General features: G+C 43.8%; 1 protein-coding gene across 1 annotated transcript in view; it reads right to left on the bottom strand.

Moving 5' to 3' along the window:
* The window catches only part of Atp6v0a4 (ATPase H+ transporting V0 subunit a4), a 44,853-nt gene extending 22,777 nt beyond the window's left edge, over positions 1-22,076 (bottom strand). Inside the window, exons 1-11 of the mRNA XM_076860221.2 lie at positions 21,960-22,076; positions 20,729-20,807; positions 20,380-20,474; positions 13,061-13,186; positions 12,555-12,649; positions 10,943-11,069; positions 8,282-8,364; positions 6,879-6,972; positions 4,378-4,590; positions 1,269-1,419; positions 372-511 (exon numbers count right to left, since the gene is read on the bottom strand). Coding sequence (XP_076716336.2) covers positions 372-511; positions 1,269-1,419; positions 4,378-4,590; positions 6,879-6,972; positions 8,282-8,364; positions 10,943-11,069; positions 12,555-12,649; positions 13,061-13,186; positions 20,380-20,474; positions 20,729-20,807; positions 21,960-22,076 — 1,320 coding nt within the window. The remainder of the gene's footprint in view (positions 1-371; positions 512-1,268; positions 1,420-4,377; positions 4,591-6,878; positions 6,973-8,281; positions 8,365-10,942; positions 11,070-12,554; positions 12,650-13,060; positions 13,187-20,379; positions 20,475-20,728; positions 20,808-21,959) is intronic.
* Positions 22,077-23,145: the final 1,069 nt, after the last annotated feature.

Below are 23,145 nucleotides of genomic sequence, written 5' to 3'. Positions count from 1 at the left end.
TGTATTTTCCTAGATTTTATATAAATATGTAATGCTTTTATAATCAGAGAAAAGAAAATAATGCTATAAAAAAATTGAAGGGGGCTGGGGCTGAAGCTCAGTGATAAAAACTTTTCTAGCTTGCCTGAGGCCCTGGGCTGCAAAGACGAGGAGAGGAAGTGGCTTGTCAAACTATGGAAAAAATACTGAATGAGCTACACCAAATCATCCAAAGGATTGTTCTTTGCAGTGAGTTTTATGTTGAATTTTTCCTTATTTTCACTTTGCCTCTCTTCCTTATTTTTAATGAGCACATGTTATTCCTAAGGTGGGAACACGTTTTAACACTGCCTTGAGGAGACAGGTGAGACACTTGCTGGGCAGACACCCACCTCGTTTCTGCTCTTCTGGGACAGCAAGCGCTGCTCATTGAGGACCATCCAGAGGGCTGCCAGCAGCATCACAATCCCATGCCCACAGTCTCCAAACATCACAGCGAACAGGAAGGGGAATGTGATGATGGTGTAGGGGGCTGCAGGGGGTGGGGGTGGAGACCACAACAGCCTGAGGCCTCTGATTGTCCAGAGCCCCTCCAAGCAAAGAGTTCTCCACACCCCACATCTGGGTTTCCCCACGTCTTTGTGACGGTCTTCCCTCCCCATCCCCACCCACTCCCAAATGCATGAGCTCATCCATGATCAGGGATTCTTATTCCCCAATTTTCAGATGCACTGTCCTAGAGAGGTTAGGTGACCTGCCCAGGATCACAAAGCTTGAGGGGATTTAAAACCAGTTTTCCATCTCTAAGTGTCTTCTATATTCTTTCCACCACCATCAGGGACTCTCAACCCATGAGGCCCTGTGCTATGATCTGAGGCTGGAGAAAGACAGCACCATGCGCCGTTTGCATAACAGGCATCTGGTCTACCCCTCCATTCTACCAACCAGGCTGCAAAGACTCCACAGCATAGGGCATAAGAACCTCATCTACTTTGCACTCTCTCTTTCCTACATGATCACTAGAGATGACCCAGGTTGAACAGGTGAAGGAAACAGGAACTGAATTCAGTTGCCCAGGGAGGCTGCACTTCAAGGAGAACAGGTGCAGACAGACAACAAATCGCCAATCGGCACTTAGAGAGGGAAGACAAGACTGGGCATGAGGACACCACTTAAGATTTTAGGGATGTCACAGTTTTAGCTGATTCTCCTCCTAGGTCCCCTGAGAAAGCATCTTAACCAATTTTTACTTTCAAGCTGTCCTGCTATGCAGCACATCTGGTCTTTACCTGGGTTTATCTCCCGGTAACTGCCCACGCCATACGCATCAACAATGTTCTGGAAGCCAGCTGTGAATTTATTGGTCCTGTTAAAGGTGGGAGGGGCTGTTTTAGATTGCACTTCGGTCATGATGGGGACCATGGAGGAGCCACTTAGTTCCTGCAAAAAGAACATGTGACCCATGTGAGGAAGTGAGCCTGGGGCCAGGGCCAGGAGACCCCGTGTGACCCTGGGACACCTCTTGACCTCTCTGAGAATCACGACCTCATCTTCCCAATATTTACCTAATTCATTTTACACAGAGCTATCTAGAGAGCGAAGTCCCACCTGAATCTCTGACGATCTCCATTCCCTCCTCCTGCCAAAGCCCACCTCGTGCCTCAGGTCCAGCTCTCTACACTTCCCTTTCCCTTCACCTCCTCCCTCAAGAGCTCATCCACTTTGCTGAATGAACCCATCTCCTCCAAATGGCTCTAACCCTCCCCCAAATCTCAATTCTCTTCTAACGGCCTGCTTAGGCTTGTTAACTCCAATGTCTCCCCAACTTCACCAAATACAGGAGCATAAAACTGAACTCCCTCACTTGCCCCAGGCTAGGTCCTCCTGCCCCTCTGCTCCTTCCTCAGAGCCTCCAGTCTCCCAGATTCCTGAAACTGTGCAATGGTGGTACTCGTCCCTTCTGATTCAATCGGCCAGTCCACTAATCAAAACTTGCTATTCCCCCCTTCACCACCCCTCCTCTCTGGAGTCTGCATCTTTTAAATGGGATTTGTCCTAATGCCCACCCCATAGCATTGTTAGAGGACTGAGGCTGAGGACTGAGCACTCATGTGTTAAGTCGCACTAAGTGGGCACATGGTAAGTATCCTTGGGGCTTGGAGTGGTTGGAGTTCTCACAGCCAGTGTGTGTGTGTGTGGGGGGGGGGTTATTGTATTGTGACATTATCTGATTACAGTGCATGTCATCACCTCCTGGATGGCAAGAACTGCAGCCTCCTTTTCCTGTTTTTTGTCTTTCTTCTTGAACCTGCTCTCTGCAGCCAACCTGCTGCCTGGTGCAGGTAACAAATGTTTACTGATGACAGGATGGTACCGCCACATGCTCCCCCTATATACTTTTCCTTCCGATCTTCTACCCACCAAAGGCCTTCCACTCCTGACTCAGAGGGACTGAAGAAACTGTGAACCAGCCCTAAGCTGGGTGCAGTGGTGCATGTCTGGGTCCCAGGTACTTGGGAAGCTACGAAGGATGACTTGAGCCCAGGGGTTTGCCAGACGGGGCAATGTGGCAAGACCCCATCTCAAGACCTCATCCATTCCTGCCCCACCTGCAAAAAAAGCCAGTCCTAAGAGGCCCTATAGGAAGGTTAACTCCTTCATATCAGAATGACTTTGTTCATTCAGACCCCAGCATTGGACACCACGTCCCTGGTGGCCCCACTGTCTTTGTACTGCAGTGAGGTGTTTCTAAAAGGCAAACCGGATCATGTCACTACAGCAGGAGAAGAAAACCAGGCCCCTTGAGTGGCTGTGAAGTCCTTGGGATCTGCCCTGAGCCTCTCCTGAGCCCCTGACCCCTTCTTTAAACCTGCTGCAGCTGCCTCCAGGAGGCCTCCCCTGCTCCCCATCCCCCTGACCTGCTCTCTGACCTCTCCACCTTGGTCCAGCTCATGCACCCCTTCCTCCAGGAAGCAGCCCCTGTCCATCCCACTGTGGGGAAATGCCATTTTCAAACTCTACCTGAGCTGTTTGGGGATTATGATGTGGAGACATAGTTGGGGACGGGGTTAAAAGAAACACTCCCTACATCCAAATCCTGCCTTCCGGGTCTGGCTCTGAGCAACTTACTACTACTCTCTGTGCCCCCGTTTCCTCATCTGTGCAAAGGGGAAGAACATAGCTCCTACCTCCTCATCCATTCCCACCACAAATCCTTTCCCTTTAGAAGTCTGGCCTGAAAGCTCTGTCTCCCACCTGCCCCTGCCCCTGTGGCATCTCGGGAAGTCTGCTCCAATGCCACCTGCTCAGAGGGTTCATCTGGCAACAGACCATGAGCTCCACCTGCTGTCACCAGATATGCCACCTACCTTGAAGGAGAGGCTCCCACCCAACTAGTTCCCTTACCAGCCACACCAGCTGCCCCTACCCAGTCCCTGATGCCATGGGCTTCACCTCCTCACTACCACATAAGCTTATTCAAGTGAGGCAATAATCACATCTTCCAGCAAAACCAAAGGTCACCTCATCCTCTGGTCACTACCGAGCCTGCCTCTGCAGGCCCCCTGGTTCCCTCTGCTCCCAAGTGCACGTCCAAGTGCAACCTTCAGGTGGGCCTGCCTAGCAGGTATTGTCCTTCTCACCTGGGCTCTGAGAATGTGTGACCATCAGTCTCATCTGTCCAGTGTTGGGTGCCATGTATCAGGCCAACATGTAGGATTTAGGGCAGGGGAACCTCCTTCGTCAATGTGGTGGATAGGGGAGCCCAACAAGCCCCAACTGTCTCCATTGCCCTCCTGCTTGATTTCCAGCTCACCGCTCACTACTGCCTGAAATCACATTCTTGGACACTGCCCATCTCCCTTTCTAAAATGCTCCCAAGGGCAGGGCCATGGTCTGCCCATGTGGCCCTAGGTCAGTTCCCAGTGCTCAGTGCATGACTAAGATTTGAATGGGAGAGCGATGAGAATAAAATGCTTGGTGCTTAGCACAGCTGCCGGACACCATGGGCAATCTGTTCCCTTCAGCTCTTGTCATAGGTGCTTGGTTATATGTCTCTCCAGCTACACTGTCACCTCACAAGCTAACGGATGGTAGCTGCAGTTGTACTGTGGTAGCTGCAGCCACAGCTCACAGAGTGACAGGCACATTTGTGCTCAATACATATTCACTGAGGATCAAAGAAATGTTGCATACTTGTCAAACCCTTGGAGCCGGAAAGGGGCGTTTCTCTCATGTACCCCATCACTGGGTTAAGACCTGAAAATACAAAGATGGAGGCCAACCAACCATGAAGTCACCTGCAAAGCTCAGAGGGCAGACAACCTCCAAGAGCCCCACGAAGGGACTGATGAGACCGATGTGACTCATCTGCCCCCTCCCAGCTCTCGTGCCACTCACCATGCCTTGCTCCAACGCCTTCTTGATGCGTCCAGCATCTGCCACTGGGAACCAGATCTCGGCGATGACGCACTGCTGGGTGACATCGATGTTGCACATGTTCAGGATGTGGTAAACGGCCTTCATCTTCTGTACCTTGGTGACCCAGGAGTGCCAGTTGGCAGCTGCTTCCTGCAGCAGGTGCTGGCGGTGAGATTCCGTTTGTGTGATGACCTAGGCAAAAGACAACACGCAGAGAGACAGGAACATGCGTGGAGGCATTTGACACGGGTGGGAGGTTCATCAGCCACCATGGCTTCCCATGTCCTGGGCTCCTTCCATGTCAGAGGAAGGAGCTCATTTGGACTTTACCTGTCACCACAAATCTATCCCCTATAGAGGCTACACCCCTGGGGCGAAGACCAAATTTTCCATTTCTTCTAAAGTCCATGGTCCTATTGTTGTGGGTTGAATTGTGTCCCTCTTCTCAGGAAGAAAAAAGATGAAGTCCTAAAGTATAATCTTATTTGGAATAAGATGATGGAGACATACGGCGATAAGATGAGGTCACATTTGATTAGGATGGGCCCTAGTCAACGTGAGTGGTGTCGTAAGAAACTTGGAGATCTGGGCGGACAGGGAAGGAGACCATGTGACAAGGAAGACAGACTGGAGCACTACATCCATGAGCCAAGGAACTCCAAGGGTTGCCGGAACCACCAGAAGCCAGAAGAGGCAAGGAAGGACCCTCTCCTGGTGTCTTCAGAGGGCGCACAGCCCTGCGGACACCTTGAGTTTGGACTTCCGGTTCTGTTGTTTTAAGCCACCCAGTTTACAGTAAGTTGTTGTAGCAGCCTTAAAAATTAAGACATGCTGTGATACATAATCCCTCTAAGAAGGAACAAGTGATTAATGTATGAAGGACTGATGGATGATTTGTCCCACACAAAATGTATTTGATGAAATTAATTGTAATTCAATGAATAGGTGATCCTTTTCAATAACCTTTACAGGTGGCTACTGTAGTATTCTGTAAAAGTTACATCATGGATGTAAGATTAATGATAGCCGTCAGGCCCACTGAGGTGTCTTGAAGGGTCACTCAGCAGAATGAAGCACGCTGGTCACAGGACTTCCAGGAGACAAAGCCATTTCAGCAGATAAAACTGTCTAAACCTTAAAATGGAGCTCACTCTTTCAAGAACAGCTCATGTTCCCTCTATGAAAGAAACACCTGGTGACAGACCTGGACTCAATACTGATATAAGACAGGGATAGGACTCCCCAAACTCTGAGAATGGCCTCCAGGCAGAGAACCCCCTGCTCCACCGGTCATCTGGCCCCCTCACCTTTCTGGCTGTGCTACCCACCTGCTATTGTGGTAGCACCCCAGAGTGAACCGCCTGGGTGGCTAAGACTCACTCCGCGTCCTGATTAAACAGAAGACAGAAGTCACTGCTGGGGAAACTGACCAACTCGGGCCACCAAAATCCGTGAACACAGAGGCTGCCCAAGCCATGCTGACCTGAGTGTCGTGAGCATCGTGTCCTTCCCCTTCTCCCCGTTACAGCCTTTGTGAGCTCTACCAGGAGCATTCAGGGAAAAGGACTTCAAGGGGGATTACTTGAGGGAAACATCTGTGACAGTGACGATAAAGGAATAGAGGATTAAAGAAATTCAACACAGATTTTCTGGGAGGGTAAAGGAGCCTCCTGGCCCTAGTGTTTACAAACGCAGACACCGCAAATTCCTAAACCCACCCATGGAGGATCTCACATTGTGCTGGCCTATGGTCACCGCAGGCAGGTAGTAAAATTTAAATGTAATTAAATAAAAAATAACCATTCAGTTCCTCCCTGGCACTAACCACATTTCAGGTGCTCAATAGCCACATGTGGCCAGTGACTACAGCACTGGACATTGCCAGCTACAGAACATTTGCATTACACAGAGTTCAACTGGATGGTGCTGGTCTAGAATATTCCATCAGATGGAATATTCCAGGTGACTTTAGTGGGCACACTCAAAGCCACTGTGACAGACGAGTGTTCCCATCACAGAAGCCCTCGGTGTCACCGTGAATGATGACACACTCTCAAGGAAATGAATTGGAGACATACAAGTATTCCCATGGCGAAACCAGATGCACTGTTTTTACAGACTTAGTTGGTTGGCTAAATTCAGTACGGTCAAACTGGTTGTTCAACGTAGTAAGCTGGTTAGTTGGATCCTAGATTCCATCTAGGCTGAGGCAGCAAATAAAGGGTTCCTTTGATCAGATTAAGGTAGGCTCCTGAAGGCTGGCTAGGGTTGTGGCTGGGAACTGGGCGAAGCATTGCTGACAGGCAGTATCATCACCCCGGCTTATCGAACAGTTTTCTAATTGTGCAATTTTCTCCAGCCACAGGCAGAAGAGTGCAGCAAACATTCCAGCCAGCCTTCCAGGCAGGGCCTAGGGATAGGACTCAGAGGGAAAAGACAGAGGCGGCCCCAACCAGCTCACACAGGAACCCCTCACTCACTGTGATGAGATCTTCCAGCCGCACGTTGATCCCATCCAACATCTCTCTGCGCTCTGCAGCATGTTCTGGGCAGGGGTATATGGTCGCTCGAAACCTGTGTTCAATACATTCCAAGGATGTGTGGAGGTGGGGTAGTGCTGCAGAGCACTCTGCAACCCCTTTTCTGCAAGGCCATTGTTGGCCCACACGAGTCGGATGGCCACCCTCTCCTACGACAACAGCTTCCTCTTTGACAGTCCCAGAAATTGAACTGTGGTTCTGTTACAAGAATGAACTTCATTCAAACCACAAAACCCGTGAGCTATTACGGAAATCACATTGTGGGCTTGAGCCCCCCCTGTTAGGTAGGAGTTCAGAGCACCAAGATGGCAGAGACAGGGCATTAGAAAGAAGCCGCTGGAGGACAGGACAGGAAATGAGTCCCCTCCCTATTTACAATAAATCCCATTACCATGACACTGAGGACATCACCATGACAATTCCCACCACAGGTTCAAATTTTAAAATAACCAATGAAAGTAAAGTGGGCAATATTCTAATCACTATTATAAGGTACTTGATGGGAAAAATGGGGTAAGGTCTTCAATCAGGTCCGATAGGGAACAGAAGCTCCACAGTCCAGCCTATAAGATCTTAATTTCAAACACTGGAGGCTTGAGCCTGTCTCTCTCACCCAGCCACTCATTCTACCCAACAGAGTGCTATCTACACCTTTCAATAAATCTGTACTCTGTTACGTCTGTGTGTCTTGCTCAAGTCTTTGTTCAGGACACCAAGGACCTGGACTTTGATGGGACATCTCAATGGAACACTTCTCCCCTTCAGGATCTCGTGTATTAATGTCTGGGTAATTTCTGACTCTAAGGGACTGCATATAGGACAAGTCTGCAAACTCAGCAACAACTTAGCCATGTAGTTTGCTATCTTTCTCTTTTTTTTTTTTTTTGGTACTAGAGATTGAACTTAGGGATGCTCTACCACTCAGCTACATCCCCAACCTTATTAATTTTCATTTTGAGACAGGGTCTCTCTAAGTTTCCCAGGCTAACCTCAATCTTGCAATCCTCCTGCCTCAGCCTCATGAGTGGCTGATATTACAGGTGTACACTACCTGGCTTGTCTTACTACTTAGAAGCAGACAAGAGATATACCACATGCCAAGGAATAAAGTGGAATGGTTAACATGTCTACTCTTCGTTGCTTTTAAATGTTAATTCAAGTTCTCTCTGTTCATACTCCCACAGCTATAAAAGTCAGCTGTATTTTTAACACCACCTTGTTAAATGTCATTCTAAACCCTACTGACCTCAAAGGAGCCCCAACCATGTACGTTCTGCATGACGTATGTCCACCTGATCCTGACCCCAGTCACCGATGAAAGAATCATTAGCAGTTTCTCTTACCCATCACAGATCTTCTTGACTTTCTGCCTGAGCTGCTCTCCTTGGTAAAATATGATGAATATATTCTTCTTAATTTCTTCTTTCTGGAAAATCAGAACAAATTTTCTTAAAGACCTTAAAGTAATAGCCTCACTATGTGCTACACCAACGGGACCACACCTGGGCCTTGAATTCCTCTCTAAGCCCTCTACCTAAGAGATGGGATCACAAAAAAGAAAACATCCAGAAAGGGCATGATGAGGATACTGCGAGGCGTACGAGGAAAACATCCAGCTGGCTCTCCCACGTACACCTGCACTTCAGGGATGAGTGTGTTCGAAATTTAACAAAAGGAAAGCTGTGTCTAGTTTTCAACTCACACATCTGCTTGCTGTGCACGCTTGGGAATGTTGTTTAAATTGCTTCATCAAGTCCGAGTTGGACAATTCACAGAAAAGAAGAATATGCATTCCACAGCATTTATGAAATCATTCAACTCTTACAGCAAAGAAATATGAACTGAATAAGTGTGCTCTCTCACTCCTAATTAACTTAAGGGAACAAAGGAAAAGTTACAAAACCCACTGTGGAAAAAGTGACGGCAAACCCAAGGAACTCACCACGTACCACTCAGGGCACTGAGTCAGGTAGTGCCCCGGGGAGAGGTACTTGTCAGGACCCTTCAAGTGTGACAAGAATGACCATGCCTTTGGGGCTGGGGTTGTGGCTCAGCGGTAGAGTGCTTGCCTAGCACATGTGAGGCACTGGGTTCGATCCTCAGCACCACATACAGAAATAAATAAATAAAATAAGAAAAAGAATGGCCATGCCCTTTAAGCCAGGATCCTATCTTCCTGAAATTCATATTACAGAATAAATTTAAAAAATTAAAACCCACATGCATAAAGTTGTTCATCATAGTGTCTCTATTCTGGAGAAAATTTGAAAATGAAGTGTTCAAAATTAGAAAGTTAATATCACATCAACTCAATGGAAATGTTAGGCATCTATTAAAATAGCCTCAAAATAAGTCCTCTTTTGGGCATTGTTTATGGGAGCAGGGGAGGAGTAGTGTGGGGTTTCTGAGCTGCCTGCTTTACATTATGTCCAAAGATGCCTTCACCCATGGATGCTACCTTGGTCTTTTTCTGAATGTCTCATTTCCTGATCCACTAGAACCAGGGATCGGTTCTGACCTCATGAAATCCATTGGGTGGCCTTCAATGTGGTCATCTTTTTCCAGATTCCAGATGTTTTTAAGTACTGTCTGTACTACCATGATATTACATTATGGCCAGGTATAGTAATGCACACCTATAATTCCAGCTACTCAGGAGATTGGGGTAAGAGGATCACAAATTCAAGGTTAGCTTGGGCAGTTTAGTGAGGCCCTAAGCAACTTAGCAAGTCTCTGTCTCAAAAAATACAAGGGTCTGAGGATGTATCTTGATGGTAAAGAGCCTTTGGGTTCCATCCCGAGTACCACAAACAAAAATTAAAAAAAAAAAAAAACATGATTATGAAAAACGATGATTCAATGTCAAATTTGAAAATAATCTATAGAAATTGCAGGTAATGATATTAAGGAAATCTCATATTACCTAAACTGAAGAGGGAAAGAAGAATCATTTCCATGTATACATCAACCATATAAAATCATACCTGCTATGGCTACAGCCTAGAGAAAAATAGTACAAGAAGAGCCTAAGAATAAAGACATTATTATAGTGCTTTTTAAATGTTTTGTGTTTGTGTTTCCTTCTTATTTAAAATTTCATTTATTTTAATCATGAGAGAGTTTTGTTGTTGTTATTCTTTTTTTTTTTTCTTCCTTTGTGGCACTGGGGGTTGAACCCAGGGGTGCTCTAGGAGAGCCACATCCCTACGTTCCCAGCCCTTTTTATTTTTTATTTTGAGACAGGGTCTGGCTAAGTTGCTAAGACTGGCCTGGGACTTATTGTCCTCCTGCCTCAGCCTCCTGAGTTGTTCTTTAACAAATAAAACTTTAAATTAATTCTTTTAGCCTCTAATCTGAAAACGATTACACTCTTTTAGAGACAAGCCCAGTTTCTTGGAACTAAAGAGTGAGTGGATTTCAATACTCAGTGGAAGGGTGGAGGAATCAATACCCCATGGGACTTAACCCTATGTGACGCTCTCAGGGAAGAAGCCCCTGGAAGTCTGTCTTGCTGAAGCCTGTGGCGGTGGACCAGTACCTCGTGAGCATCTTCTGGGAGGCTGTAAGAGCTGCAGGCACCAAGGCTCTGCTCCAGCCCCACTGACCCAGCGTCTGCATTTTAACAAGATCCCAGGTCACTTCTATGTGACCTGGATCTATGCTCATGGGCACACTGAAGTTTGAGAAACTGACCTAAATAGCTTCTTGGTGCTTTGTGATTAAGATACAGCTGCCACTCACATAATGCTAGTACAGCTAAGTTTCTAGAGACAAGATAGGTACATGACTTGGAAAATGCAATCAACTATGAGATGTTAACAAGAATCAGTCCTAGAGTGACCTCTCAAACATATAGAAAAAGGGCAAAAAGAGGAGATAGGAGAAAGAAAGTTCTGTGAGGTGCTAGTTTCACAGAACTAAAGACTCAATGTTTTGAGAGCCAGACTCTCATGACACAGTTCCAGGAATCTCAGAGGAGGCTTCCTGCAGCCCAGGCCTCCCACCGTGATGGGATCCTCCAGAGGCGTGTCCATCTCACTGAACTTCAAGTAGATGTTGCCCCGGCAGACGCGCCACAACAGCCTCTCGAAGGAAGCCATCCTCTCCCTGTTAATCACTCCAGCCGTGAACCTGGGCAGTAGAAGAGGAGACATTACTGGAGCCCAGAGAGCAGGCTCCATGGCACAACCGCAGAAGGATGGCCCACCTCGCTCTGTAGGCTGGGGTCAGGGATCACAAGGCTAGCCCACATCCCAGCCCCAGCTACCCAAGTCCCTTTGGACCTTCTGTTTTGATATTTTGAGGTGCTTTTTTTTTTAAATTATCCCAATACTCCATATTTACTTATTGCAATTAAAAATGTGATAGAATATTCAATATAGCATTGCAGCTCCTGGAAATAAGTGTTTAATAATGGTCTCTGTGAATTTTTACCAAAAACTTTTAATGTGTTAAGATGGAAACAAAAAATAAGGTACTGAGAATGAGATTGATCTAATTATGTTATGTCCATGTCCAAATATGGCACAATGAATTCTACTATTATGTATAATTATAATGCATCAATTATAAAAAATTAAAGAAGGAAATACACATTGATTTTTATATATCTGTTTTTTCTCATCATTCAGATATTTAACAATTGCTGACACAAACTTCTAATACAATATTCAAAGTGGTGACTTTCACTGGCTTATCAGTTTAAACATACATTGATTCTGTATTACCATTGGATCCAAAAAAAAAATCATTTTTTACAGTGCTAGGGATGGAACCCAAGGCCTTGTGCCTGTTAGACAAGTACACCAAGCTACACCCCCAGCTCCAAATGTTTTCAGTAATTATTTATCCCTTTCACTTCAAGTTCAATTCCTAGTGCCTCAAAAAGCAGGCCCTCAATAACTAGTTGAATAAAATATTAGAAATCCCAAACCCACAATGTTCAGGAATATCTTAAAATTCATCAATTTCACTTAGACACTGAATGAAATCCCCCCATTTTGCTTTTTGTTGTTTTTTTTTAAATATTGTTTTAGATGTTGATGGACCTTTACTTTATTCATTTATTTATATGCAGTGCTAAGAATCAAACCCAGTGCCTCACACGTGTTAGGCAAGTTCTCTAACACTGAGCTACAACCCCAGCCTGAAGTCCCCCCATTTTGAATCTCCATGTATTTTTGTCAATGTCACACATCACAGTGCTACTACTTGGAAATGACTTGACTGGATAACTCTATCATTTCTAAAGTTACATTTAAAAACTCAAACTCCAAATGCACATTACCCAAGTGTCATTTAAAAATAAAGAAAAAACGTATACCCGCTAGCCCAGGGCCAAACCCAACGAAGAGTTGAGGAGAGCTTTCTGGGCTTGATCCCCAGGCTTTCCCCACAAGAGCTATCCATGCGTGGCACCCTCTGGGCTGAAGGACAAGAGCACGGCCATTACACAGAGAGAGCCCTCACTACCTCCACCCCAGCCGCTGGCACCATGGCCCTGGGGTCTGCTGCTTATGGAGGCAGCAGTGACCATTCCAGTGGCTCTTTGTTCCTTCATTTATTCCCTCACACACTCAAGGAAACCCATGACTCAGGACCTAGAGTTACACTGACCCCAACTTTCCAGCCACGAATGCAGGCACAGTTCTCAACTCCAGGAGACCAGAAGTGTCTTCAATAAAGAAATCTTCGGCTAAATTGGTTTCCGTCTGAAATCCAAAGCACCACTGTCATTGAAATGCACTGCTATCTTACAGGCACTCACATTTTAAGGTTTTTTTTTTTTTTTAAAGGAGTTTTAATTTTCCACAAAATGATTAACAGAATTAAACCAGCAGAGTGCTCCCTGCCAGACCAAAAATCGTCCCCGGTCTCTCTGAAAACCCCAAATCTACCCAAACTAACTGTCCTTCTGCTCTGACTTTCCCTTCTGCCAGAGCCATTTTGGGTACATTCTCTTCCCCTTCACTGATGATCTGGCCATAGGACAGAAACAGAAGTTTTATTCATGTTCCAAATCAGCCAGCTTTAAATTTTGAGAAAATTCGAGGTTTTGATTAAATGGGCCCTTTAATGAACACCGCCACCCCCACCAAAAAAAAAAAAAAAAAAAAAAAGACCTCAAAGAAGTCCTGGGTTTTCTTCAGGAGGTATTTGAGTTCTGTCAGTTCTAGGAAGCTTTTCTTCAAAGCCTGCTGGTTCTGGTTGGCTTCTTGCAATTCTCCTTCCAATTTTTCTAGAATAGTCTATGCAGGAGGGAAACAGAAGTTAAGCCAGACAGAAAGCGCTATGATACTCCTACTCTACCCACACCGATAACTGAAACCAAAGAGGAGTTCAGTGCACCCTAACACAGCTGGAAGTTGGGTGACCTGTCCAGCCACACACTCTCTGTTCTTGCAGAACCTGAGCTGGAACCGTCCACCCGCTCTCCAGGGTTCCCTTATCAATGGGAAGGAAGGGAGGACGCTGTTCAGGGACGGAGGCACCTTCATGGGGAAGCCAGGCATCCTTCCCTCCTTTATAACACGAGACAGGGAAGACAGAGGGGATTTACATGTTTAATGTTGAGAATTCCCTCTGCCCCAAATTCACTGTAATGATGGATTAAATATAGGAAGAAAAATTTGTGTCACCTCCCAGCCACCTCCTGTTCCAAGTGAGCATCTGGAGAGCCAGGTACAAGCAAGTGGGAAAAGCAAACAGAGAAAGGTGGGCACAGACGACGAGACAGTAACAAGCAAAAAAAAAATTCTTTACAAAAAGGGGACACAAAAAGATGAGGCTTGTGATAAAATCTAATATTAAGATAAATCACCAACAAAATCAGAACACCAAATCCTAGGACATGAAATCATTTTTATAGAGCAGTATGAAAAAAGATTTTAAAGTTTGTTTTGTTTTTCTGGTGGTGCTAGGAATTAAACCCAGGGCCTTATGCATGGTAGGAAAGTGTTCAGTCACTGAGCTACATCCGTGTGTGTGTTTGTGTGTGTGTGTGGTGCGTGTGTGTGTGTGTGTGTGTGTGTTTTCTTTTGAATATTCAGAAATAAATGAAGATATTGATTTCACTAAAAAAATTAATAGCCAGGTGCAGTGAAGCATGCCTACAATCCCAACAGCTCAAGAGGCTGAAGCAGGAGGATCACGAGTTCAAAGCCAGCCTCAGCAACTTAGAGAGGCCTTAAGCAACTCAGTGAGACCCTGTCTCTAAATAAAATATAAAAAGGGTTAGAGATGTGGCATAGTTAAGCGCCCCTGTGTTCAATCCCAGGTTAAATAAATAAATAAGAAATTCTTATTCCTTATTAAACAACAACAATGTTGTTCTTATTAAGAACAATAACAACAACAACAAAAGAACAACAATATCTTAATATTAAAAGAACTGTTGGAAATATTACAGCTATTGGAATTCAAAACTCAATAAGAACAACTCTATATCTGGTGTAGTTTGTGAATGTAATACTGAGGTTTAACAAATAATATATAGATATGAAAGACCATTTATCCATCAATAACACAATGGATAAAGTACATTATTTTCAAAGAAAATATTTTATAGTAGTGAAGTTGGATTAATTTCAAAAATAAGAAACAATATGGATCTCTAGGGAACTATGAAGGCAGTGCTAAGAGGAAAGTTTATAGCATTAAGATTATTCATTAAAAAATAAAAAGTCAACAAATAAATGACCCAACATTACAACTCAAAGCCCTAGAAAAAGAACAAATCAACACCAAAATCAATAGAAGACAGGAAATAATTAAAATCAGAGCTGAAATCAATGAAATTGAAACAAAAGAAACAATTGAAAATACTGACAAAACAAAAAGTTGGTTCTTTGAAAAAATAAATAAAATCGATAAACCCTTAGCCACGCTAAAGAAGAGAAGGAGAGAGAAAACTCAAACTACTAAAATCTGTGATGAAAAAGGAAATATCATGATGGACACTACAGAAATGTAGAAAATAATCAGAAACTATTTTGAAAATTTGTACTCCAATAAAATAGGAAATATTGAAGGCATTGACAAATGTCTAGAATCATATGATTTACCTAAACTGAATCAGGAGGATATACACAAGTTGGACAGATCAATTTCAAGCAATGAGGTTTAACAAAAGCCTATCAATCAAGAAAAGCCCAGAACCAGATGGATTCACAGCTGAGTTATATAAGACCTTCAAAGAAGAACCAATACCTAAACTCCTCAAATTATTCCATGAAATAGAAAAAGAGGGAACCCTTCCAAACTCATTCTATGAGGCCAATATCACCCCCCTGATTCCAAAACCAGAAAAAGACACATCAAGGAAAGAAAACTTTAGACCAATATCTCTAATGAACAAATGCAAAAATTCTCAATAAAATTCTGGCAAATCAAATAAAAAACATATTAAGATGATAGTGTACCTCCATTAAGTGGGGTTCATCACAGGGATGCAAGGTTGGTTCAACATCCAGAAATCAATAAATGTAATTCATCACATCAATAGACTTAAAGATAAGAATCATATAATCATCTCTATAGATGCAGAAAAAGCATTTGACAAAATACAGCACAACTTCATATTCAAAACACGAAAAACTAAGGATAACAGGAACATATCTCAACACTGTAAGCTATCTATGCTAAGCCCAAGGCCAACATCACTTTAAAGGGAGAAAACCTGAAAACATTCCCTTTAAAAACTGGAACAAGACAGGGATGCCCTCCTGCACCATTTCTATTTAACATAGTCTTTGAAACTCTAGCCAGAGCAATTAGACAGATGAAAGAAAGTAAAGGGGTATAAATAGAAAAAGAAAGAACACAAACTATTGCTATTTGTTGACAACATGATTGCATCCTTAGAGGATCTGAAAAATTCCACCAGAAAACTTCTAAAACTAATAAATGAATTCAGCAAAGTGCAGGATATAAAATCAACAGCCATAAATCAAATGCATTTCTGTACATCAGTGACAAATCCTGAAAGAGAAATTAGGAGAACTACCCCATTTGCAATAGCCTCAAAAAAAAAAAAAAAATTGAGGAATCAACTTAATGAAAGAGGTAAAGATCTCTACGATAAAATTCTGGCAAATCGAATACAAAACATATTAAAAAGATAGTGCACCACAATAATGTGGGGTTCATCCCAGGAATGCAATAAATACAGTTATCTCATATTAGACAAGAAATGTATATTTCCAGAAACATATATTGGAGAAAAGAGAGCCTCTTCAACAAATGGTGCTGGGAAAACTGGAAATTCATATGCAGCAAAATGAAACTAAACCCCTCTCACCATGCACAAAACTCAACTCAAAGTGGATCAAGGACCTAGGAATGACATCAGAGACCCTACGCCTAATAGAAGAAAAAACAGACCCAAATCTTCATCATGTGGGATTAGGCCCTAACTTCCTTAGCAAGACTCCTAAAGCACAAGAAATAAAATCAAGAATCAATGTGTGGGATGAATTCAAACTAAAAAGCTTCTTCTCAGCAAAAGAAACAATCAGTGAGGTAAAGAGAGAGCCTACAGAATGGGAGCAAATTTTAACCACACGCATATCAGATAGAGCACTAATCTCTAGAAATATATAAAGAACTCAAAAATCTTAACACCCAAAAAAATCCAATCAATAAATGGACTGAGGAGCTGAACAGACATTTCTCTGAAGAAGATATACAATCGATCAACAAATATATGAAAAAATGTCCAATATCTCTAGCAATTAGAGAAATGCAAATCAAAACTACTCTAAGATTTCATCTCATTTCAGCCAGGATGGCAGTTATTAAGAATAGAAGCAACAATAAGTGTTGGCAAGGTTGTGGGGGGAAAGGCACACTCTTACATTGCTGGTGGGACTGCAAATTGGTGCAACCAATCTGGAAAGCAGTTTGGAGATTCCTTAGAAAACTTGGAATGGAACCACCCTTTGACCCAGCTACTCCACTCCTCAGTTTAGACCCAAAGGACTCAAAAACAGCATACCATAGTGACACAGCCACATCAATGTTTATGGCAGCACAATTTGCAATAACTAAACTGTGGAAGCAACCTAGATGCCCTTCAGTAGATGAATGGATAAAGAAATTGTGGTGTATATACACAATGGAATATTATTCAACATTAAAAGAGAATAAAATCATGGAATTTGCAGGTAAATGGATGGAGTTGGAGAATATGTTAAGTGAAGTAAGCCAATCCCAAAAATCCAAAGATGGAACGTTTTCTCTGTTATGAGGATGCTGATCCATAATGGGGATGACAGGTGGAGCATGAGAGGAATGGAGGAACTTTGGATAGGGCAAAGGGGAGGGAAGGGGAGGGAGGGGCATGGGGGTAGGAAAGAGGGTGGAATGAGATGAACATCATTACCCTAGGTACATGTATGAAGACATGAATGGTGTGACTCTACTTGATGTACAACCAGAGAAATGAAAAATTGTGCTCTATTTGTGTACTACGAATCAAAATGCATTCTTCTATCATGTATAACAAATTAGAATAAATAAATTAATTAATTTTTAAAAAAGAAATAATATGGAGTCTTGAAATGATGAAAGAAAATAGCAAATTATAGAAGAATAAACAACATGGTTCCACTTGAGTAAAAATTTTAAATGTGTAATACTAGGCTATATGTTATTATGTTATTTAGAGACTTAAAGAGCTGAGGACACAGCTCAGAGGTAAAGTGCTTGCCTAGCATTCACAAGGTTCTGCATTAGATCCCCAGCATGAAAAAAGAATACTGTGAGGAACAAGGAAAAGGAAAATGCAAAATTCAGTGTAATGATTATTTCAAGAGAAGGAAGGGAGGAGCAGGAAGGCGGGCTCACAGAAGTCTTTCAGAGTATCGCTCTGAACTTCTTTCATCTTAGTACACAGGGTGATGGTTGCTCGGTGACTGCTGGATTGAAATTCTTTACACCTACACCTATTTCATAAATATGATAGTAGATCAATTCAGTATTTAGTAAGGATGATTACAACTGAACCCATACGAACACATACTACAGTCAAGCTATTCAACAGTCAGCTGTCTGACAAACCACAAAGGATGGGAAGTGAGGTAGCAACAGATTTTGAGAAAGTGTTATGAAACATGAGTCTTGGAATGTCCATGGGAAAATCTCCTGGGAACTTGTCTTGAAAGGTTAGATGTAACTGTGAATCCACAGCTTTCAAGCCAAGGGTTTTAAGCCAAATGCAGGGAGGGAGTGGTAATCACAATAAATGGAAACAGACTAAAGTCACCTCCTAAAAAGACATTATCATTTCAGATTTTTAAAAATCCGCCCAAGGGAAACCCTTACCAAAAAGATAAAAGTAAACAATAAAAAAGGATATCCATGTAAGGTAAGCTCTCCTCTTCCCCAACCCCCAGAAAAGCACATTAATATCAGACAAAAGGGAATATTTTAAAGTTGAAATGGTGAAACTTAGATCTGCATGCCTGGGCAGAGTTGGAGAAGTTTTTACAGAAAAGAGAGCTCAACCAATCAGCTCACACTAAATTCAGTTGGACAGATGTTTTTTCTCAAGCTCCTGTCTAAAACACAGCCATCTCAATTTGCAACTGAAAACGCCTGCTACCTGCTTACCAAGATCAAGAAAGTCCTTGTGCTTATCAAGCTTCGGCACAACAGCATAGAAGAACAGCCACAACTGTTTGAAAAGATGATTGGAACATTCCTCCCTTTTCCAAGCTCCTATCTAAAACACAGGCTGTGTAAGGCTGGACCATCTTCACAAACATCAATTAAAACCACACATCACCACAGATTTTGTGAGACATCAACTCATATCATTAAGTCAAGAATCGAAGAAGAAATCTGCAAACATTGCCACTCTTGTCACTAAAGGCTTTTATCTTGGAAAATGCAGTTAATTTTTCATCTTAACTATGTTAATAAATGATAAGGTATTGATTTTAGGTAAATGAATTTTATCTTGTTTCCTATTTTAGGTCCTCATACAGTAAATATCAGTAACTATAATTTGCATTAATTATTTAGTTAATATTAGAATCCTCAATCAGAGTTGAGTGTAAAGATGCCTGAGACCAAGAAACTTGAGAACCACTGAATTAGAAGATCATGAGATGTCATATTGATCAGAAGCCCAATAGAAGTTCTTAAAAGAATGGAATTTTCATGCTTTGGCAAAGCTGGAGAAGGCTTTGTAGAAGAGGAGGAGATGAAGAGGGGTTGGCGGTGCATGGGAAGGGCACCCTGGGCCTGGGGCACAGCATGATCAACAGCTTGGAGTTAAGAAATGGGTACAAGGTGAGCAGAGAATCACGGGACAAGTTCATCGAAGGTGGAGGACTGGTAAGGTGCAGACAGGACCAGGAGGCGAGGCTTTTCATGGTCAGAGGTGGCTAGGACTGACACAGGCACGAAGGGAGCCATAGCACCTTCTTGAGCAGGGAAGTGATGAGATCAACCTCTTCCAGGACAGAATCTGGTGGGTAGGCAGCGGAAAGTGGAATAGTTAAGAAAACCATGGTTGTGCACGCCTATAATCCCAGAGATTTGGGAGGCCGAGGTAAGAAGATCTTGAGTTCAAAGCCAGCTTCAGCAACTTAGTGAGGCCCTACGCAACTCAGTGAGACCCTGTCTCTAAAGAAAATATAAGAAAGGGCTGGGGATGTGGCTCAAGTGATTAAGCACCCCTGGGTTCAATTCCCGTACCAAAAATGAAAAAAAGAAAACCAGTCAGACTAGAGGCCTCTGTGATGGCTCAGAAATCAGTGTCAATGCATAAACCAGAAGGATGTCTCCCAGATCACAAGAACAGGCCTGGGGCTGAGGTAAGGGCTGGGGTGAGAGCTAGACGGGGCTGCTGAATGAAGGGGACTGGTATTCCAAGATGGGGGGTTAGGCTGGAATTGGAGGTGATCTGGGAAAGTCCTGTTCAGATTGGTTAAAACCTTTCTCCAGGGCTGGAGTGCAACTCAGTGGTAGAGCACCAGTCCAGCCCGTGTGAGGCCCTGGGTTCAAGAACCAGCACCGACAAAAAAAGAGGAGGAGGAGGAGGAAGAAGTTCCCAGTCCCCCAGCTGCTTTGCACAGGCCGGTGACTAGCAGACGTGCCACCTCGCCCACATTCAGCCTGCTCGGAGGCACCATCTAGACAAGACTCTGCTGCCTTTGAAAATCTATGTCCACAAAGCAGATCACTGCTCCTTGCGAGGTGAGCCTCTCTGGGGTTGTGTTGAGAAAGGAAAACAGCCCTCCCCTGCATCAGCAGGAGTGGCCCCCAAATTTGCAATTTTCCTGGGGAAGTCACCCTGAAAAGTGACAACCACGGAAATCTGCTTTCTCACCTTCTATAACCAGGTGAAGGACCCATGAGTGGCATTCAAAGTTCCCAAAATGACAGGCTCTGTGACTGTCCTTCCCTGGGGGCAGCGGCAGAGTGCAGAACCTACCTCCAGTGTAATCATTTCCCGAGGGAGAGGAGTCTCCGGGTATTTCTCCGGCAATTGGACTGTAATCTCATTTTGCATCTCATCTTCCAGAAAACCTGAGGGATGACACCCCAGAAGAGAATACAAGGTGATAGTGGGTCCCCATAATTAAGCAACAGGGTCCAGCAGGACAGGTGTCTTCCAGCCAGCTGCCCTAAGGCCTGCCCCAGCACCAGGGGCCCTCCCCCAACCTCCTGCCTCCACAGTCACCCCAAAGAGTATTACAAACAGGGACACATTTGTTAACTAGTCGTGCAAACTATTTCCCTCCTTCCCAGTCCCCGTTTAGACAGTAAGGAAAGTAGCTTACGGAGGATTCTTTCCAATGACTCACACCTTCGGACTTCATTCACAAATTTCCTTTGGAAGCTGTTCACGTTCACGTTTAACTAGGGACAGGGGGAAGGGGGACAGCGGGCACACATTAGGCCACACGACTGCCAACATATTCCTCTGTTATTGCATTATCTTTTTTTAAAAAAATTGTAGTTGTAGATGAACAGCATGCCTTTATTTTGTTTCATTTTTATGCGGTGCTAAGGATCAAACGCAGTGTCTTGCACATGCTAGGCAAGTGCTCTGCCACTGAGCTACAGCCCAGCCCTGCATTATCTTCTTCATGTTGGAGAATGTTGCTGGAGTTATCTTGGGGACAGGTGTCTCCATGTGCAAGACAGGTGAGTTACAGGAAAACCAACCCTTGGTATTTTCACCCACAATCATTGGCACTCATTCTGACCCTGCTATTTCTAAGAGAAACAAAGTCCTCCCACACCAAGGTTGCCTTGTTTTTAGCTGCATTTGCTCTCCAAAAAAGCCTGGGAATCTTCAATAAAGCCATAAATATGAATGGACCTTGAAAACTGCACAAGTCAATGTAAGTTTCACAATCATCAATAAAAATCCAACCCTTGTGTGGTGACCCTTGGCTCACCCCAATAAGTGTTTCTGAAGACCTGCCTCCAGTCAGGTCCTGTGCTAGCAAGTAGGAAAGCAAAAACCAAGGTCATGATCTTTCCCTGCAGAAGCTAAGCTTTGACATTGATCTTGGTGAGGAAATCAGAAAGACTGATTTTCAAAATGCAATTCAAAAAAGAGCTTTGGACATAAAGTGCCCCTGGGAAGTGACACCCAATGTCACTTAAGCCATTATATCCCTGGAGTATCACTCTGGAACTCAGTCCTGGGTATGACAAACAACGCTGTGCACTCCAGAATATTTTGTCCCTAGATTGCATGGGCATGTTTGACGATGCTACACAGGAAATCAAATACAAAGGCATCCCACATCAGTGATCCGGGTTTGCATTAGAGCTTCAGAATCTTCCTACAGAGAAGACAGGCATGGAGGAAGAAAACAGGATCATGAATGACTTGCCCTGTGGTCACATCCCCCACCAGGACAACTAGGACCGTGGAATTCCACCTATTCCAGCTCCAGGCTCCTCTTCCTGCAGAACCCATTTTGTTCACTAGGGAGGTGAAAGATTTATCTACTTCCCTCCCACCTTCCTCTTATCTCCAAAGAATGCAATACCTACATCTTTGAACTGAACCAATCCAAGCTCCCCGAGCTCAGCTACACAGCAGTAGGCAGCCTCCACCTGCAGAAACACCTGTGACAAACACATTTCCTCACTTCGAAACACAGACGCCATCTTGGCCTGGCTTCTGTCTGCAGGAGAAAAAGAGAAAGATCTAAGGAAATGAATATGTGACAATCTTAGGATGATTTTTTTAAGTTAAAAATTAGAAACCAACTAGAATCACTCCTGATTTAAAGATGGTAAACAAAAACAAGATAGAACTTTTCACCCTCTATCAAATTAGCCACTGATTTAAAAATATGATGAGTGGATAGGGTGGGGCTGGAGATAGAGCTCCTTGTAGTGCTTGTCTAGCATGTGCAGGGTCCTGGGTCAGTCCTCACACTGCAAAAACAAACCAAGGGCTGGGTGTGCAGTTCAGGGGTAGAGCACTCGCCTAGCCTGCACAAGGCTCTGGGTTCAAATTCCATAACACACACACATGCAATCCTGTATATATGATTAAAGACTCAAGTTGTGGAAAGTGTGAGAAAGCACAGCCTTTCCTACAGTAAGTGTAAATTCTTTATAGCTTTCTCAGAGAGCAAGTTGTCAAGATCCATTGAATTTCGTATCATTCATACTCATGACCCCACATCTCCATGCTATTTATCCAAACAAACCTGAGTACCTTTGGAAAAACAGATGAATAAGGATGTTGATGCCATTATAAATAAAATTTCTAGTAAATGAATCTATGCTAGATATCATCTTTGGGGGATGATTAAATACAACAGAACCCCACGGATTCAGCAGGAATTAAATAAGTCTGCGTCCCGCATACGGAAGAAGGATGTTCACCCGAAGCCCCGTGAGTTTCTTGGACCCACCTGTGAGATCCGTTCCACTATCCTGTCACAAGGACATTACCACCTTTGGCTTAAAAAATGACTGAGACACACTCCTGAAGGGGGTTACAGTCATGGAGACATGAACTCAGGTTGAACACTCATAATTCAACAGCCCCAAAGTCAAACTGTTCCAAAATGGGAAACTTTCTGAGCCCTGACATGATACCACAAGATGACAAGTCCCCATCTGACCTCTTAACACGGGTCACCGTCACAACCCAGGTGCTCCAAAAATACAGTTCAAGAATTCCTCCAGCCTGTGTGTATGAGGTGTTTATAAAGCAGGTGGA

The sequence above is a fragment of the Callospermophilus lateralis genome, chromosome 1 (assembly GCF_048772815.1).
Source record: "Callospermophilus lateralis isolate mCalLat2 chromosome 1, mCalLat2.hap1, whole genome shotgun sequence".
Taxonomy (NCBI): Eukaryota; Metazoa; Chordata; class Mammalia; order Rodentia; family Sciuridae; genus Callospermophilus; species Callospermophilus lateralis.
The sequence above is the reverse complement of the archived record's forward strand: the minus strand, read 5'-3'. Positions and strand labels throughout refer to the sequence as shown.